The sequence below is a fragment of the Mya arenaria genome, chromosome 10 (assembly GCF_026914265.1).
Source record: "Mya arenaria isolate MELC-2E11 chromosome 10, ASM2691426v1".
NCBI classification, from domain to species: Eukaryota; Metazoa; Mollusca; class Bivalvia; order Myida; family Myidae; genus Mya; species Mya arenaria.
Window position 1 is genome coordinate 51,475,703 of NC_069131.1, and position 18,062 is coordinate 51,493,764.

Below are 18,062 nucleotides of genomic sequence, written 5' to 3' on the forward strand. Positions count from 1 at the left end.
GATACAAAAATGTGTAAGTGCATTAAGGTATGCCTTCCATCATTAGGATACAAAGATGTGTAAGTGCATTAAGGTAAGCCATCCATTATCAGGATGTAAAGATGTGTAAGTGCATTAAAGTATGCCATCCATCATAAGGATACAAAGATGTGTAAGTGCATTAAAGTATGTCATCCACCATTAGTATGCAAAAATGTGTAGGTGCATTAAGGTATGCCATCCATTATTAGGATACAAAGATGTGTAAGTGCATTAAAGTTTGCCATCCACCATAAGGATGCCAAGATGTGTTAGTGCATTAAGGTAAATCATCCATTATCAGGGAGCAAAGATGTGTAAGTTCATTTAGATAAGCCATCCACCATTAGGATGCCAAGATGTGTTAGTGCATTAAGGTAAATCATCCATTATCAGGGTGCAAAGATGTGTAAGTTCATTTAGATAAGCCATCTACCATTAGGATGCCAAGATGTGTTAGTGCATTAAGGTAAATCATCCATTATCAGGATGCCAAGATGTGTAAGTTCATTAAGGTAAACCATCCATTATCAGGATGCCAAGATGTGTAAGTTCATTAAGGTTAGCCACCCATCATTAGTGCATTTAGGTAAGCAGTTTATCATAAGGATTCAATGATGTGTAAGTGCATGAAGGTAAGCAATCCACCATTAGTATGCAAAGATATGTAAGTGCATTAAGGTATGCCATCCATTATCAGGATGCAAAGAAGTGTAAGTGCATGAAGGTAAGCAATCCATCATTAGGATGCAAAGATGTGTTAGTGCATTAAGGCAAGCAATCCATCATTGAGATGCAAAGATATGTAAGTTAAGTTAAGCCAGCAATTATAAGTATGCAAAGATGTGTAAGTGCATTTAGGTAAGTCATCCTGGACCACATTCTGTTATTAAAAAATAGTTATTACGTACCTTAGTATAAAAAGACTTCGATCAAAATGTAAAAATGAGAACAAACGACGGATGTCAAAACGGTCAATCTGTGAGAGTGCAGCTTTAAATGTGATATAAACCCAAAATCCTCGTGATCAAAATTAATTCAATTCGCGCTTCCTGATCGTTTATGGGCTAGCGGGTACAGAAACTAGTACATAATTATTTTCTCTATTCAACGAGCGTATATTTTGAAATATGTCTAAATAATGGGGGTTAGTTTGTATGACAAACGGTTGACTGATTCGTACTGCGTATTCAATCACCCCGCTCGCTCAGCTTATATTTAAGTAACGCTACCCTCATTATTACTGGTATTGGACTAAGGACAAAATCACATAAAATGTAAGTTAAGCCTTTTTTATTTGTTTATATAGACTTTGTGTCATTATTCTTTAATTAATATGCAATAAAATCGATGATCGACTGTATTTTAAATGTTTATTTCTATATTTGATTACTATGAAATGTGTTTATTGATGTTTTAATATGTTATTTGTGCGTTCTCAGTGAATTATAATGTTATGAAGTAAATAAGTATTCCCTTTTTGTTCCTTTTTGTAGATTTCAATGAATAAGATTAGATATTTGTTATTGTGTGGTATACTGTCAAGTTGATGTAAAACGGTTTTAAAGCCTGGTTACCTTAGTGTTTGAAAAGTTTATTGCAAAACAATGGTTCTTATAAAGAATACTCTATTTAATTTGAAAGATAGAAAGGTGCAGAAAACACAGTAGTTCTACCTAATGAGACGATAGTTGATCACTGTTAATCTTTTAGCACTCACCAGTTATTTAATATTCGTACGTTTTCAGCTATTAAAAACACGGTTACGATAAGTCGGATCTTGTTATCAGTCATTTATATTTTTCATAAATGCATTATTTAGTAAGTAATTCAAGGTTTATCACTCAAAATTTATGTTTTTTATACAGGTGTATTGATATTAAATACGAGTGCCTCTTTCAGTCTATGATCGTTATATATTTTCCGGAGTTTACATCAAAGTTTGAGTTCATAAGTGGCCTACTATATGCTCACATTATATAAGAAAACATGAATATCATCTTATTAAAACTTAAAATCGTAATAATAGTCACACATAATAAATTTTGACAACTATGTGTATAATGATGCCTGCATACAGATCGGTCACGCAATTCATTACTTCTATTTACTATTTCTTTCTAGAGTTGTTAAAAAATGCTTCATTTCATTTAAGTAAATCAGTAAAACAGTTAATCGTTATCACCCATTTTGTATTTAGAACGACCCGACCGTAACCGGAAACAGTTAATCATTATACGTCACAATAACGTGGGAAACTTAAATAAACAGATATTGTGTGTTTATATCTACTGATGAAGGCGTTACGCCGTACCGTTTAAGATAATAAACTTTACGTGTTTGTGTGGTTTATAGTATTTATAATCTTATTAGAAACAAACCGTATGCGCTCGTGACGTCATTTCGGAGTTGACGTGACGTCGTTGACTTTGTGTCCCATGAACATGCTTATGATTAATTTGGATTGCAGATCAGGCCTAATTTGCAATAGAGTGAAACATATCAGATTGATATTTTCACTCTTATAAGCCATGAAATATCATGTTTATTTCACTGATAAACCTCTACTTACAATCAGAAAGCATGAATTAAACCTTTTTTTCTTGAAACAGGTTCTTCTACCTTATCGTTGCGTATTGCGCATGCGCAGTAAGTGGGTACGAGTATTTTCGGGACCGTATTCCAAATGGACACAGCGTTCCTCATCCATGTGACTCTACACAAATGTGGAACGGGGTTGGGCATGAAACTCAGGAAGGGGGTACGCCAAGGAACTCGTTTGGACTAGATTGGAAAGCCAATGGAGCTGTAAGTATAACTCCATCTATCAAGGGTGTACGTTTAAACAATATTTTGTGAAAGGATTTTTTTTATTTCAATAAGTCAACTGGGCCTGGCCTGTGTTTTTCATTGTATGATTTATCCGGTTAACATTCAAAAAAGTACTAATTGCAGTTTAAAGGTGCACTTTCACTAACTGACAGTTTTGACATTTTTAAAAAAAAATATGCTCAGAATCAGCTGAACCTTTTTTTATTACATATTGTATCGAAATTGTTCCCATCGTTTGTTTTTGATTTTTTTTCTTCTCTTTTTAAAATAGTGGGCTTTTAGCAATAACAGCGATGCGTATACGAATTGTACATCTGTTCTTATAATATATAATTTATTGGTTTGGGTAACAGAACAATCCAAAGAAACAATTTACTTCAACAGAAGAAAAAACAAATCCCGATCAACCATGCATTTTTATTTTTATCATTGAATGAGTTTGTGAAGAGGAAGGTGAGGAGGGGAGGTGAACCTGAAACAAACATGTTTTAACACCAAAGACAAAAAGGAACATATATAACACGAGAACCAAATTATTTTAATTATGGCATGAACATAACAATGTGTTTATATGAATGCAAATGACAACACATAGAAAGTTCGAATTAGTGCGCAAATGAGGTTTCAACTCAATCAAGCATTTCGTGTACGGTTGACATTTACAAATTTTACAATTATGTAAAACCAGGAGCGTAGCTTGCCCCCTATTCATGTGATCTCTGGTTGGGGGAGGGGTCCGGGGATGCCATCTCAGAAAAGTTTGAAACCCATGGTGCATTCTGGGCGTTCTCGGAGGTGCTTTATTTAGAACAGGAAATTGGACATTTTTAGAATCATGTTGTCAACTACTTATACTGCAACATGGGCTGATATTTGTTATATCTGAATCATGTGGATTCAGTCGGGTACTCGCGTATAGGCAGCTACGCGCCTGGAAACGTATACATATTTGGAAAAACGTGAATTATTATTTCAGTATAAATTGTAAAATATATCAGGGTTTTTTTCTGGTAGCATTTCATTTGCGATCATATTTGCTATAAGTTAAAATTCGGAAAGTAGATCGTACTTGACCCAATTACACACTGGCTTATGTTTACCCTATTATATTTAGTTAAAGGGGCGTCTTATTCTTTGAAAGGAAACATTATCCGAAATGATTAAAGATCAGGCTATTGATATTCACATTCCTCTCCATACCATCATCTTTCAACCTGTTATGAACGGAATAATTGGGGTTTTTTGTTGAGCTGCTTAAATCTTATTAGTATTGACCTGTAACATGATATCCACAGTGAAGAAACTTGTTTACATTCTGAAAAGTTCAATGGCTTGTGGATTGTGAAAAAGGTCGGAAAATAGCTCATTGAGTAATTTTTATTGATAGCATACATTGCCGACTTTATATATCCGACTTAAAAGCTACACTCGCACAGATATATCATTTTAACAACTTTATTTTTGTCTTGGAAAGGGCAATTTATTTGCGTAGATACCTGAAAACCAAAGATATAAGATTGCTGACCAAAAAATAGATCGTAGTTTGCATATTTTTTTCGAAAATTAATGTTAAATGGCTAAAGAAAATGCATAAAACATCAATTTTTGAACTTAAATATAAAAATTTGCGATCTATTTTTTGACAGCAGTCTTATATAACTGGTTTCCATGGATTTTCGCAAAAATTGGCTCGTTCCAAGACAAAAAATTAAAAAAATGTCAAAACGTTCAATCTGTGAGAGTGCAGCTTTAAAGAAATATTCTCGTATCTTGTATCTTGTAAGGTTTTGTTCCATATTAGAGAAAGATTTTTTACGAACTTTTTTGTATCATCAAGTATTATATTTAGACAAGAAGCGTGCGTAAAAGATATATGTAATCTATTTAATTTAGTCAAGAACTGCTTGTTTGATGTCATATTGTCGAGGTATGGGCGCAATTGTTCTGGTAAAAGTGTTTGGACTCCAAAAATAAAATCAACAAGCCAACTTCAGGTGCAATTCATCGCAGTTATCAACAAATACGCTAGTTTCTCGATAGCTCCATTACCCATAATGTTAAGGCGTCCTAACCCCAAATTAGTTATTTCCCTGATTACTCCTTTGCCCAAAATGTTAAGGCATTCTATCCACATATAGGCTAGTTTCCTGATAGCTTCATTAGCCAAGGTATCCCATCCACAAATACGCTGGTTCTGGTTCCCTGATAGCTCCACTACCCATAATGTTAAGGCATCCTATCCACAAATAAGCTGCTTCCCTGATAGACCAATTACTCATAACGTAAAGGCATCCTATCCACAAATACGCTGGTTCCCTGATAGCTCCATTACTCATAGCGTAAAGGCATCCTATACACAAATACGCTGCTTCCCTGATAGCTCCACAACCCATAACCTTAAGGCATCCTATCCACAAATACGCTGGTTCTCTGATAGTTTCATTACCCATAACGTTAAGGCATCCTATCCACAAATACGTTGGTTCCCTGATTGTTTCACTACCCATAACGTTAAGGCATCCTATCCACAAATAACCTGGTTCCCTGATAGCTCCATTACTCATAACGCTAAGGAATCCTATGCATTAATAAGCTGGTCCCCTGATAGCTCCACTACCCATAATGTTAAGGCATCCTATCCACAAATACGCTGGTTCCCTGATAGTTCCATTACTTATAACGTTAAGGCATCCTATCCCCAAACAAGCTGCTTCCCCGATTGCTCCACTCCCCATAACTTTAAGGCATCCTATCCACATATACGCTAGTTCCTCGATCGCTTCGTTACTCATACCTTTAAGGCATCCTATCCACAAATACGCTGGTTCCTCGATAGCTCCATAACCCATAATGTTAAGGCATCCTATCCACAAATAAGCTGGTTCCCTGATAGCCCCGTTACCCATAACGTTAAGGTATCCTATCAACAAATACGCTAGTTCTTTGATAGCCCCGTTACCCATAACGTTAAGGCATTCTATCCACAAATAAACTGGTTCCCTGATAGCTCCATCACCCATAGCGTTAAGGCATCCTTTCCACAAATAAGCTGGTTCGCTGATAGTTCCACTACCAATAATGTTATGGCAACCTATCCACAAACAAGCTAGTTCCCTTATAGGTCCACAACCAATAATGTTAAGGCATCATATCCACAAATAACCTGGTTCCCTGATAGCTCTATTGCCCATAATGTTAAGGCATCCTATCCAAGAATAAGCTGGTTCCCTGATAGCTTCATTACCCACAATGTTATGGCTTCCTATCCACGAACAAGTTAGCTTCCTGATAGCTCCATTACCCACAATGTTAAGGCATCCTATCCACGAACAAGCTTGTTCCCTGATAGCTTCATTTCCCACAATGTTAAGGCATACTATCCACGAACAAGCTTGTTTCCTGATAGCTCCATTTACCATTATATTAAGGCATCGTATCCACAAATAAGCTGGTTCCCTGATAGCTACACTACCCAAATATTTAAGGCATCGTATCCACAAATAAGCTGGTTCCCTGATAGCTTCATTACCCATTATGATAAGGCGCCATATACTTAAACAAGCTTGTTCCCCGATAGCTCCATTACAAAAATGTTAAGGCATCCCATCCACAAAGAAGCTAGTTCCCTGATAGCTTTATTACCCAAAATGTTAAGGCATCCTATTCACGAACAAGCTGGTTCCCTAATAGCTCCACTACCCATGATGTTAAGGCATCCTATTCACGAACAAGCTGGTTCGCTAATAGCTCCACTACCCATGATGTTAAGGCATCCTATTCACGAACAAGCTGGTTCCCTAATAGCTCCACTACCCATAATGTTAAGGCATCCTATTCACGAAGAAGCTGGTTCCCTAATAGCTCCACTACCCATGATGTTAAGGCATCCTATTCACAAACAAGCTGGTTCCCTAATAGCTCCACACCCATGATGTTAAGGCATCCTATTCACGAACAAGCTGGTTCCCTAATAGCTCCACTACCCATGATGTTAAGGCATCCTATTCACGAACAAGCTGGTTCCCTAATAGCTCCACTACCCATAATGTTAAGGCATCCTATTCACGAACAAGCTGGTTCCCTGATAGTTCCATTATCCATGATGTTAAGGCATCCTATTCACGAACAAGCTGGTTCCCTAATAGCTCCACTACCCATAATGTTAAGGCATCCTATCCACAAACAAGCTAGTTCCCTGATAGTTCCACTACCCATAATGTTAAGGCATCCTATCCACAAATAAGCTAGTTCCCTGATAGTTCCATTACCCATAATGTTAAGGCATCCTATCCACAAACAAGCTAGTTCCCTGATAGTTCCATTACCCATAATGTTAAGGCATCCTATCCACTAACAAGCTAGTTCCCTGATAGTTCCATTACCCATAATGTTAAGGCATCCTATTCACACGAACAAGCTAGTTCCCTGATAGTTTCATTACCCATAATGTTAAGGGATCCTATCCACAAACAAGCTAGTTTCCTGATAGTTCCATTACCCATAATGTTAAGGCATCCTATCCACAAACAAGCAAGTTCCCTGATAGTTCCATTACCCATAATGTTAAGGCATCCTATCCACAAACAAGCTAGTTCCCTGATAGCTCCACTACCCATAATTGTAAGGCATCCTATCCACAAATAAGCTGGTTCCACGATAGCTTCATTACTCATATTGTTAAGGCACACTATGCACAAATTGCCTAATTCTCTGAAAGTTCCATTACCCATAATGTTAAGGCATGCTATCAACAAATAGCCTAATTCCCTGAAAGTTTCATTACCTATAATGTTAAGGCATCATATCCACAAACAAGCTAGTTCCCTGATAGCTTTATTACCCATACTTTTAAGGCATCCTATTTATAAATAGGCTGGTTCCCTGATAGCTTCTTTGCCCATAATGTTAAGGCATCCCATCCATAAATAAACCGTTCACCGTGATGTTAGATTTGGATGCCAGTTGACCCCATATATTTTTTGTAAATTTCAGAGGTGTTTGCTTTCTTGTTGCTTATATGTAAGTTTTTTGTCAAAAAAGAGCAAAACACTAAGAGTTATTTCATTTTGCATTGCTTTAAATCAAACTATCACCTTAAGGGCCTTCTATAATTGACCCTCACCAAAAAAAAAAAAAAAAAAAAAAAAAGTGAATTTGTACACAACTTCTGTGTATTGATCTTAATCTCATTTCTTTATTGTCTTATCAGATCTCTGGTATGAATATCCTGCTGTGCAGTTTTAGAGGTTTTATTTATAGAAATAGACCCTAAATGGCCCTATGCCAATAAACAAATAAACAGGAAATTGGCCCCTACTGTGACACCAGTGCAATTAGCAGGAGATGAACAGCAGGGGATTGACATGCCAAACATTCCATAAACTAGGCCTTTAAAGCTGCACTCTCACAGATGAACCGTTTTGACAACTTATTTAATCTTTGTCTTGGAACGAGCCAATTTATGCGAAAATTCATGTAAAAAAGTCATTTAAGACTGCTGACAAAACATTAGATTTCAGACTTTTATATTTAAGTTCAAAAATTGATGTTTTATGCATTTTTCTTAAACCGTTACTAACGGTTTAAGCCATAAATCATTTATTTTGGAACGGATTTATGAAAATCTGCGATCTGATCTTTTGTTAGCAGTTCTTTATCACTGGCCCTAATTTCTCGAAACTTCTTAAGCTCAACAGGATTAAGTAGCTTATTTCAATTAGCCAAAATAATACTTAATACCAATTTTTGATAAATAAGAAATGGTTAAATGTGATTATTATAAAGATAATTCTTATAAAACGCCTAAAACTCTTCAAGAAGTATGTATAACGCATATTATAGAAAAACAAAAATAATGAGCTTAGCTTAATCCTGTTATAAGGGACTTAAGAAGTTTCGAGAAATTAGGTCCTAGTTTGTAGATATTTACGCAAAAATTTGCTCATTCCAAGACAAAAAATAAAATAGTTGTCAAAACGGTTAATCTGTGAGCGGGCAGCTTTAAGTAAAACAATATATATGTTGCAATTTCTTGGGGTCAAACAAATGTTTTTTCTAAGATCATTCTGAGCAGTTTGTTACATTTTCTGCAACCTTAAAAACTCTGTGATAATGCTGGGTCGCCTACATACCAAATGCACATTTTTGTTTTTTATACGTTCACGTTACCTCAAAATTAAAAAAAGTAAAAAAAAAACACTTGTCTAAGAAATAGTTAAATGACATGAAGTAACATTTTAATGATTAAGAATGGGCGGAGTGAGCGTAGCGACTAGGTCCTTCTAAATCATTTAAACATAACTTCAAGTCACCTCACTGTCTTAGAACACTACCTCATTGGCTGACACACTGTCAACGCAAACTCTGATACAGTGAGTGTGTATCGGATGAATGGCAGTAGGCGGACCTTTTATACCCGCGAAAGTTGAAATCCAAATTATTAAGCCAAGTACTTAATGATTGCCTATCTGCAATTCTATTGGCTGAAAATATAGGTTGTATTCTATTTAAGATCCATTTATACTCTTATTTACGATACAGTCCTGGGGTGAGACTATCTGCAAAATGGATTCTGATGGAGATGGGCGGACGAATGGAGAAGAGCTGGGCGACCCTGGATGCACGTGGACCATAGGAGGCACCCCTTCCAACACTGCCTCCTCGCATCCGGGTAATTTTAGTCTCCTTCTGTTGGTCTAATAAGGGCAGACCTTTGACTCGAGTTCTGTATATTCAACTATGAAAGTAATAAAAAAACATGTTTTAATGTATTTCAAACAATTATCGGTTCTAAGGCTAGTTTTTCTAATCATAAAAACATGGTTGCTTTCATTGAAAGGTGTATTTGAACATTCAAATGGCATGATCTGTCAAACATACATCTAGAACTTTACAACTATACGGGACCTTATAACTTAATCCTCCGGCCCCAATTTCTCGAATCTTCTAAAGTCCATTATAACAGGATTAAGCTAATCTCACTATTTTTGTTGTTCTATAAAATGTGTTATATTTACTTCTTCGAGAATGTTTAGAAATTACGTAGGAATAATCTGTATGATTATCAGAATAAACCATTTTTCATTTATCAAAATCCATTTTCAGTATGTATTTTGGCTAATTGAAATAAGCGACTTAAGCCTGTTACGCTTAAGAAGTTTCGAGAAATTGGGGCCAGTACAGGATGTGGTCCACGATGCCCTCTCTATATATAAGATTGAGAATGCTACTCTATATTGTTATTATGTTTAATTCTGAGCGATGCACATTGTTATATAGGTGTTATATTTTATACTTTGAATACCTGTGGCGGTATTCATAAAACTTCTTAAGCCATTTCCTAACTTAACTTTCACTTACATACTTAAACGTAAAAAAACTTTTATACACTTCCGTAAAGTTTTAATTCGACTATGAAAATCGACTTAAGTTAGGACTTAAGATGATTTATTAATACGGCCCCAGACCTTATCTATTGCTTGTCGTATTGACAGCAGCTCATGTTTTTTTTATCTAAATGCGCTACCTTCTTATCTCATTTATCTAAATGCGCTACCTTCTTGTTTCTTTTATTTAAATGCGCTACCTTCTTGTCTCTTTTATTTAAAAGCGCTATCTTTTTGTCTCTTTTATTTAAATGTGCTACCTTTTTGTTTCTTTTATTTAAATGCGCTACCTTCTTGTCTCTTTTATTTAAATGCGCTACCTTCTTGTTTCTTATATTTAAATGCGCTACCTTCTTGTCTCTTTTATTTAAATGCGCTACCTTCTTGTCTCTTATATTTAAATGCGCTACCTTCTTGTTTATTTTATTTAAATGCGCTACCTTTTTGTTTCTTTTATTTAAATGCGCTACCTTCTTATCACATTTATTTAAATGTGCTACCTTCTTGTTTCTTATATTTAAATGCGCTACCTTCTTGTCTCTTTTATTTAAATGCGCTACCTTCTTGTTTCTTATATTTAAATGTGCTACCTTTTTGTTTCTTTTATTTAAATGCGCTACCTTTTTGTCTCTTTTATTAAAATTTGCTATCTTTTTGTTTCTTTTATTTAAATGCGCTACCTTCTTGTTTCTTTTATTTAAATGCGCTACCTTCTTGTTTCTTATATTTAAATGTGCTACCTTTTTGTTTCTTTTATTTAAATGCGCTACCTTTTTGTCTCTTTTATTAAAATTTGCTATCTTTTTGTTTCTTTTATTTAAATGCGCTACCTTCTTGTTTCTTTTATTTAAATGCGCTACCAGTGATATAAGACTGTGAAAGTGAAATTAAAGTACTTTTGATAAATCGGTGTCAGTTTATGATGCATTATATTTCAACCATCATATCTATTTTTCCTAGTATATTTAAGCAATATATATATTCAGGAAAAATGTGTTTTGTTTCTGCATAAAAAAAACCTTTTTAACTCTACACCTATCACCCCCCCCCCCCAAAGAAAAAAAACACACACACACACACAAAAACTGGGTTCCCCATGTTTTTGAATTTCACATATTTCTGGGACGGACACTTAGTGCAGTAAGTTCCAGTTATATCGCCTATTATTTTGCAGGGATTTGCGAGCCCCTCGACAGCCAAATGTGTGCCGGGAAAAACAATTTTCTGGACTGTGGAAATCAAGGGTTCCAGTGTGAAGCAATCAATCAGCCAGGTAGGATCACATGTTATCAAAGTAGTTTAAGCTTTCTATAAGTGACCCCCCCCCCCCAAAAAAAAAAAACAACAACAAAAAAAAACAACACAACAACAACAACAAAAAAATGTGTACATTGCACAATCTCTGTTTATTTATCTAAATCTACTTACCTTGGTCCCTCTTTTTATCTGATCTCCGTTCTGAGTATCCTGCTGTGCAGTTTTGGAGGTTTTATTATAGAAATGGATCCTAAATGGCCCTGAGCAAATAAAGGATTACACAGGGAATTCCCCCCTACTGTGACACCAGTGCAATTAGAAGAAGATGCACAGCAGGGAATTATCATGCCAAACATTCCTTAAACTAGTCTTTTAAGCAATCTGTTTGAGTTTTGTCTCGATACGCTCAGTTAACTTCCAGCTGAAACATGTTATATTTATCCATCGTCTACAGATTTAGATGTTTTGCCATGGAGTGTTTTATATTTTTTAGATGTTTTCAACATCAGTATCTCGTTTGCCCCGAACACCACTGTGCCTGCCCAGGAGACGACGTATATGTGTCAAGTATTTGACCTACCGGAAGTAGCGACATCGGGAGCATATCATCTCATAGCGGCCGTTCCAAATATTGTCAACCCGGCCGTGGCTCATCACATGATCATTCGCGGATGCATAAAAGATGGTAGGTATACAATTAAGCACACAGTAATTTCTTACTTCGTTTTGACCAACGCCGACATTGTGGTAGTTCATTTATTGCCTTGTAGAGTGTTTGTTTTCTTGCATACCGGACGTGTGTTATTGTGACCAATGTGACCAATGCTGGAAAACCTCATCTTACACCCCCCCATGTAAGATGAGTCACACGCAACAACGCGCCACTTATCATATCTTTTATTGTATGGTTTATGAAAAGTATTTTATGCCATTTCAATAAAGCGCAATCAAATATATATAATATATATATACAAGACTTTTAATTGGATTTGAAAATAAGTAATCGTAAAAAACGCGTTATTAGTTATTTAAAATTACTGCGCTTTATGACGTCAGTAAACAACGTTGCACGCACTTTTTGGTGTATTGTACAAAAGTTCATTTTCTACGTCATTTTTTCCTCAAATTGATAATTTTGATTATGCAAGAAAAGATATCAATCATGTTTTTTTTCCGTGTCCGGATCGAAAAATCGAAACTTGATTTTTGTCAGGCGTTTGTTTTAAGACCTTGATTTTTGTAAGGTGCTTGTTCCTAGGCCTATTTCTTCACCATTTTATATGAAACATAGCGCAGTCTACGCAGCTTACGAAGCCCCGCCTTCTACGTCTTTTACCAGAGTTTGATTGAGAGTTTAGTTTTTTAAAACACTTCGACAAACTTTTTTCACAAAACAGCCATCTGACGGAGTACTGTCAACTCATTATTTTTTAAACAGGTTTGTCGAAGTGTTTGATGAAACTAATCACGTTATCAAATTCCGGTAATAAAACGAAGGCGGGCCTCTTTAAGTGACATAGACCGCCCTTTGTTTCATTTAAAATAGTGTAGTAAAAGAAAAGTTATCTTTGTTTTTAAGTCTTCATTTTAAGCAAAATGTTGCCTTCCGACGTAGCATTTATAGCGTAATTTATCTTGTTGTATATACACACTGGTTAAAATACCGCTAAAAAAATCCTCACTTTAATTCGAAAAAAAGGTTCAGTTTACGAATCGTGAATGACTCCCTTTAACTAATTATTCTTTTTATTATCAGCCGCAACAACAGATCAACATAAGGCGGCTCCTTATCAGTGTTTCATGGGCGACCAGATTGGATGCGACGATATCATCGCCATCTGGGCTGTTGGTAGTACCGGCTTGTGCCTTCCCGACGAAATTGGATTCGCCGTCGGTGTCGGCGGGTATACGCAAGTCTCTTTTGAGGTTGGTAAAATCCTGTATAGGTTATTTCAAGATTACAGTTACTGTAAACAATACATCTATATGCTTTTCAATAGCATTATATACGCCAACAAGTTATTTCAACTAATGGCAGGTTAATTCTAACCATATACACACTGAGCTGTGAAATTTACAGCATGACACAATTCATTAAGGTTTAGTTTTTAATTTCAATTGAACTTTTATTAAGATTAAGAATATCTATAGAATAACTATTAATTTGCATTACTGTTTGAAATATTCAGAGCATTACCATTTGGAATATCAACTGAATTACATGTACTATTTGGAATATCAATTGAATTCCATTCCATGCACTATTTGGAATATCAATTGAATTACGTGAACTTTTTGGAATATCAATTGAATTTCATGTACTATTTGGAATATCAATTGAATTACATGTACTATTTGGAATATCAATTGAATTACATGTACTTTTTGGAATATCAATTGAATTACATGTACTTTTTGGAATATCAATTGAATTACATGTACTATTTTAAATATCAATTGAATTACATGTACTATTTGAAATATTCATTGAATTATTATTTTGAATATCCATTGCATTATACCATTTCAAATATCTATTAAATAATTAATTGGAGTCAACATTGTATCGCACATTGCATTACTATTTCAAATATACATTGAAACTATTTGGAATAATCCTTGCGTAACTATTTAAAATATCCATTATATGAATAGTTAGGGGAAAAACTTGTGTTTTTCCAACTCATATCACAAAAACAGGAAAGGTAGCGAGGCATAGAGTGTTTTTTTTTGAGAACCGGTTTTCTGTACCAAACCGACCTATAATTTGACAATATATCACTATTATAGATATATCATATGGTCATATTTTGACACGTTACGCAAAAATAAACACTGTTAGGCTATTACGAGACAAATCCGAACTACGGCAAATAGGTGTAGGTTCGGGGAAAAAAGAAAGATCGATTGTTTTAGTGGAAACACACAGTTATTTTTGACGCCTCATTCGGGAGAAAAAGAAAGGTCGGCTGTGTTACTGGAAACACACAGTTATTTTCTACGCCAAAATCGGGAGAAAAAAGTAAGGTCGGTTGTGTTACTGGAAACACACAGTTAGTTTTTTACGCCTAAATCGGGAGAAAAAGTAAGGTCGCTTGTAAGTGGAAACACACAGTTATTTTTGACGCCTTAATCGGCAGAAAAAAGTACAGTCGGTTGTTTAGTGGAAAAAAACAGTTATTTTTGACGCCTAAATCGGGAGAGAAAAAAGTAAGGTCGGCTGTGTTTCTGGAAACACAAAGTTATTTTTGACGCCTAAATCGGAAGAAAAAGTAAGGTCGGTTGTGTTAGTGAAAACACAGAGTTATTTTTGACGCCTTATTCGGGAGAGAAAAAAGTAAGGTCGGTTGTGTTACTGGAACACACAGTTATTTTTACGCATAATTCTGAGAAAAAATATGGTCGGTTGTTTAGTGCCAACAGAGAGCTATTTTTTACGCCTAGTGTTCCTGTTTTCAGATTCATTGGGATAATCAGCTGCTTTTGGATAGCTACGTGGACAATTCTGGGTTTACTCTGTTCCTCACTCCAAACAGGCGGGCAAACAATGCCGGAATATTCATGATTGGCCAAAATGCACTTCAAATTCCACCACAACAGCAGGCGTACAGTGTTTCCGGGCGTTGTAGTGGCTCATGCGCGGACACCATATACGCTGACAATCATACGGAGATCAAGATTGCGGGAGCGTTCAATCATATGCATTATGCAGGTTAGTACGTTTACGTTACGTTTTACGTTTTATGACAACGCGTTAAACACGCGTTTCAGCAACAAATACATGATTCTGTCTATAAAGTTAAACGGATGTATACATTACAGACCATCGATCCGCCACTAAATCTCGTTTAACTACACTGCAGGTAGATGGCGTAGTAATTTTAAAGAAGCAGGTTAATTTGATAACTTAATTCTTGAGAATCTTAATTAAAGAATTAATTGCGGGATTGATGTCATTATCGGGGTATTAACGCAGATTAGGTTGAATGACCTCAACCGTACTTAATTGACCAGCCCAATTGCGGTCATATCGCCAATAATGTTATCAATCCCGCTATTCATTATTTACATTGACGCCAACAGTTTATTATTCAGTGCGTGTATACCACATGATAAATTGCATCATAAATGCTACGTCGGAAGGCAATGTTATGCCTCGAATTAAGACTTTTAACAAATAAAACTTTCCTATTTCTTCACTATTTCAAAGGAAAAGGCGGTGCTCTGTAAGCGGCGTAGACTGCGCTATGATAGCGCAGTCTACGCCGCTTACAGAGCCCCGCCTTTGTCGTTTACCACAGTTTGATTTAGAGTGCAGTTTCTTAAGACACTTCGACAAACCTTTTCGCAGTACGGCCGTCTGACGGAGCACCGTCAAAACATTATTTTAGAAACAGGTTTGTCGAAGTATTTGATGAAACTAATCAACTTATCAAACTTGGTTTTCCGGTTAGCGTAGTGGTTAGCGCACTCGCTTCTCACCTAGGCGACCCTGTCGGGTTCGATTCCCGGCTTGGGCGCATGTGAGTTTGGTATGCGGTCACCAAGCCGGACAAGTGGGTTTTCTCCATGTGCGTGAAGTTAGCACCGTAGCACCGTATCACCGTATCACCGCGGTGATGCGGTGCTAGCACCGAATCACCATATATTGTCATATCAGTATACTTGTAGCATAAAGAGTCTCTTATTCTTGGATATGACACCTATTACACTGTGGGGGCAAGACCTTGCCATAGGTAAAAGTTGTATGTGAATAACCTACGATTTTAGGCCGGCAATGCCGTATTTGTATAAAGGCACATAATGGTATTTGCCATATAGTAAGTAACTCATATACAGGGGAAACCTTAATATCAGCGATGTGACCATAGCAATCTATGCCACCGTGTAGGCAAAACATAGGTGAAAGAACATGTTAATTTCCTAGGATTTCAACTGAATATGCGGAATAAGAAGATGAAATACATCTTGACATAGGTCGCCTTGGTCCCCTAAATTTTTTCAAGGTTTCTGCACAATTACATGTAATAAATGTGAGGCAAATTGGCAATGGGAGCATTTTTCATGTCCCTATCTCGCATAGCCTGCCTAAAATCCTAGGTAATTCATATGCACTATCATCTAGGACTAGGTTCAAGCAACGAGCTGACATAGATCGCTATGGTCCCCTTGCTCGTTTTATGGTTTCTACACCATAATATTTAATGAATGTGAGGAAAAAATAGTCATTTGGAGCCTTTTATATGTCACTTTCTCGCACAAACTGCCTTAAATCCTAGGTAATTCATATGTATTATCACCTAGGACTAGGTTTAAGCAACGAACTGTCATAGGTCTCTATGGTTCCCTTGCTCGTTTTAAGTTTTTTCACCATAACATGTAATGAAAATGAGGCAAATAGGCATAAGGGGCCATTTTCCATGTCCCTATATCGCATAGCCTGCCTACAATCCTAGATAGTTCATATGTACTATCACATAGGACTAGGTTTAAGCAACGACCTGCCATAGGTCGCTTTGGTCCCCTTGCTCGATTTAAGGTTTCTGCACCATAACATGTAATGCATATGAGGCAAATAGGGATTGGGACCCTTTATCATGTCCCTATCACTCATAGCCTACCTAAAATCCTAGGTAATTTATATGTACTATCACCTAGGATTAGGTGTAAGCTACACGCTGACATAGGGCGTTATGGTCCCCTTGCTCGTTTTAAGGTTTCTGCACCATAACATGTAATGACTATGAGGCAAATATACACTGGGCGCCTTTTCTATGTCCCTATCTCGCAAAGCCTGCCTAACTTCTAACGTTATTCATATGTACTATCACCTAGGACTAGGTCTCTGCTACAAAGTGACATAGGTCGCTTTGGTCCCGTTTCTCGTTTTAAGCTTTCTGCACCATAACATGTAATTAATATGAGGCAAATAGGCATTGAGAGCCTTTTTTATGTATGTATCTCGCATAACGTGCCTAAAATCCTATGTTATTCATATGTACTATCACCTAGGACTTGGTCTCGGCTGCATGGTGATACATGTCACTGTGGTCCCCTTGCTCGTTTTAATGTTTACGTGCCATAACAAATTAATGACTATGCGGCAAATATATTTTGGGGGTCTATTCCATGTTCCTCTACCACAAAGCCTGCCTAAATTCCTAGGTTATTCACATATACTATTACCAAGGCCTAGTCCTCGGCTACATGATGACACAGGTCTTTATGTTGTCCATGCTCACTTTGAGGTTTTTCGCACCATTGATAGTTATACCATTTCATGCGATAAATAGTCAATAGTCTTGTTCTGCGTATTCAGGAAATTAACATGTTCTTTCACCTATGTTTTGCCTACACGGTGGCATAGATTGCTATGGTCACATCGCTGATATTAAGGTTTCCCCTGTATATGAGTTACTTACTATATGGCAAATACCATAATGTGCCTTTATACAAATACGGCATTGCCGGCCTAAAATCGTAGGTTATTCACATACAACTTTTACCTATGGCAAGGTCTTGCCCCCACAGTGTAATAGGTGTCATATCCAAGAATAAGAGACTCTTTAT

At 36.4% G+C, this 18,062-nt stretch overlaps 1 protein-coding gene across 1 annotated transcript in view; it reads left to right on the forward strand.

Moving 5' to 3' along the window:
- The first annotated feature begins 1,147 nt into the window (after positions 1-1,147).
- LOC128206211 (uncharacterized) overlaps positions 1,148-18,062 on the forward strand; it is a 29,061-nt gene continuing 12,146 nt past the window's right edge. The window contains exons 1-7 of the mRNA XM_052908523.1: positions 1,148-1,295; positions 2,631-2,826; positions 9,391-9,520; positions 11,410-11,508; positions 11,986-12,177; positions 13,249-13,418; positions 14,952-15,204. Coding sequence (XP_052764483.1) covers positions 1,294-1,295; positions 2,631-2,826; positions 9,391-9,520; positions 11,410-11,508; positions 11,986-12,177; positions 13,249-13,418; positions 14,952-15,204 — 1,042 coding nt within the window. The 5' untranslated portion in view covers positions 1,148-1,293. The remainder of the gene's footprint in view (positions 1,296-2,630; positions 2,827-9,390; positions 9,521-11,409; positions 11,509-11,985; positions 12,178-13,248; positions 13,419-14,951; positions 15,205-18,062) is intronic.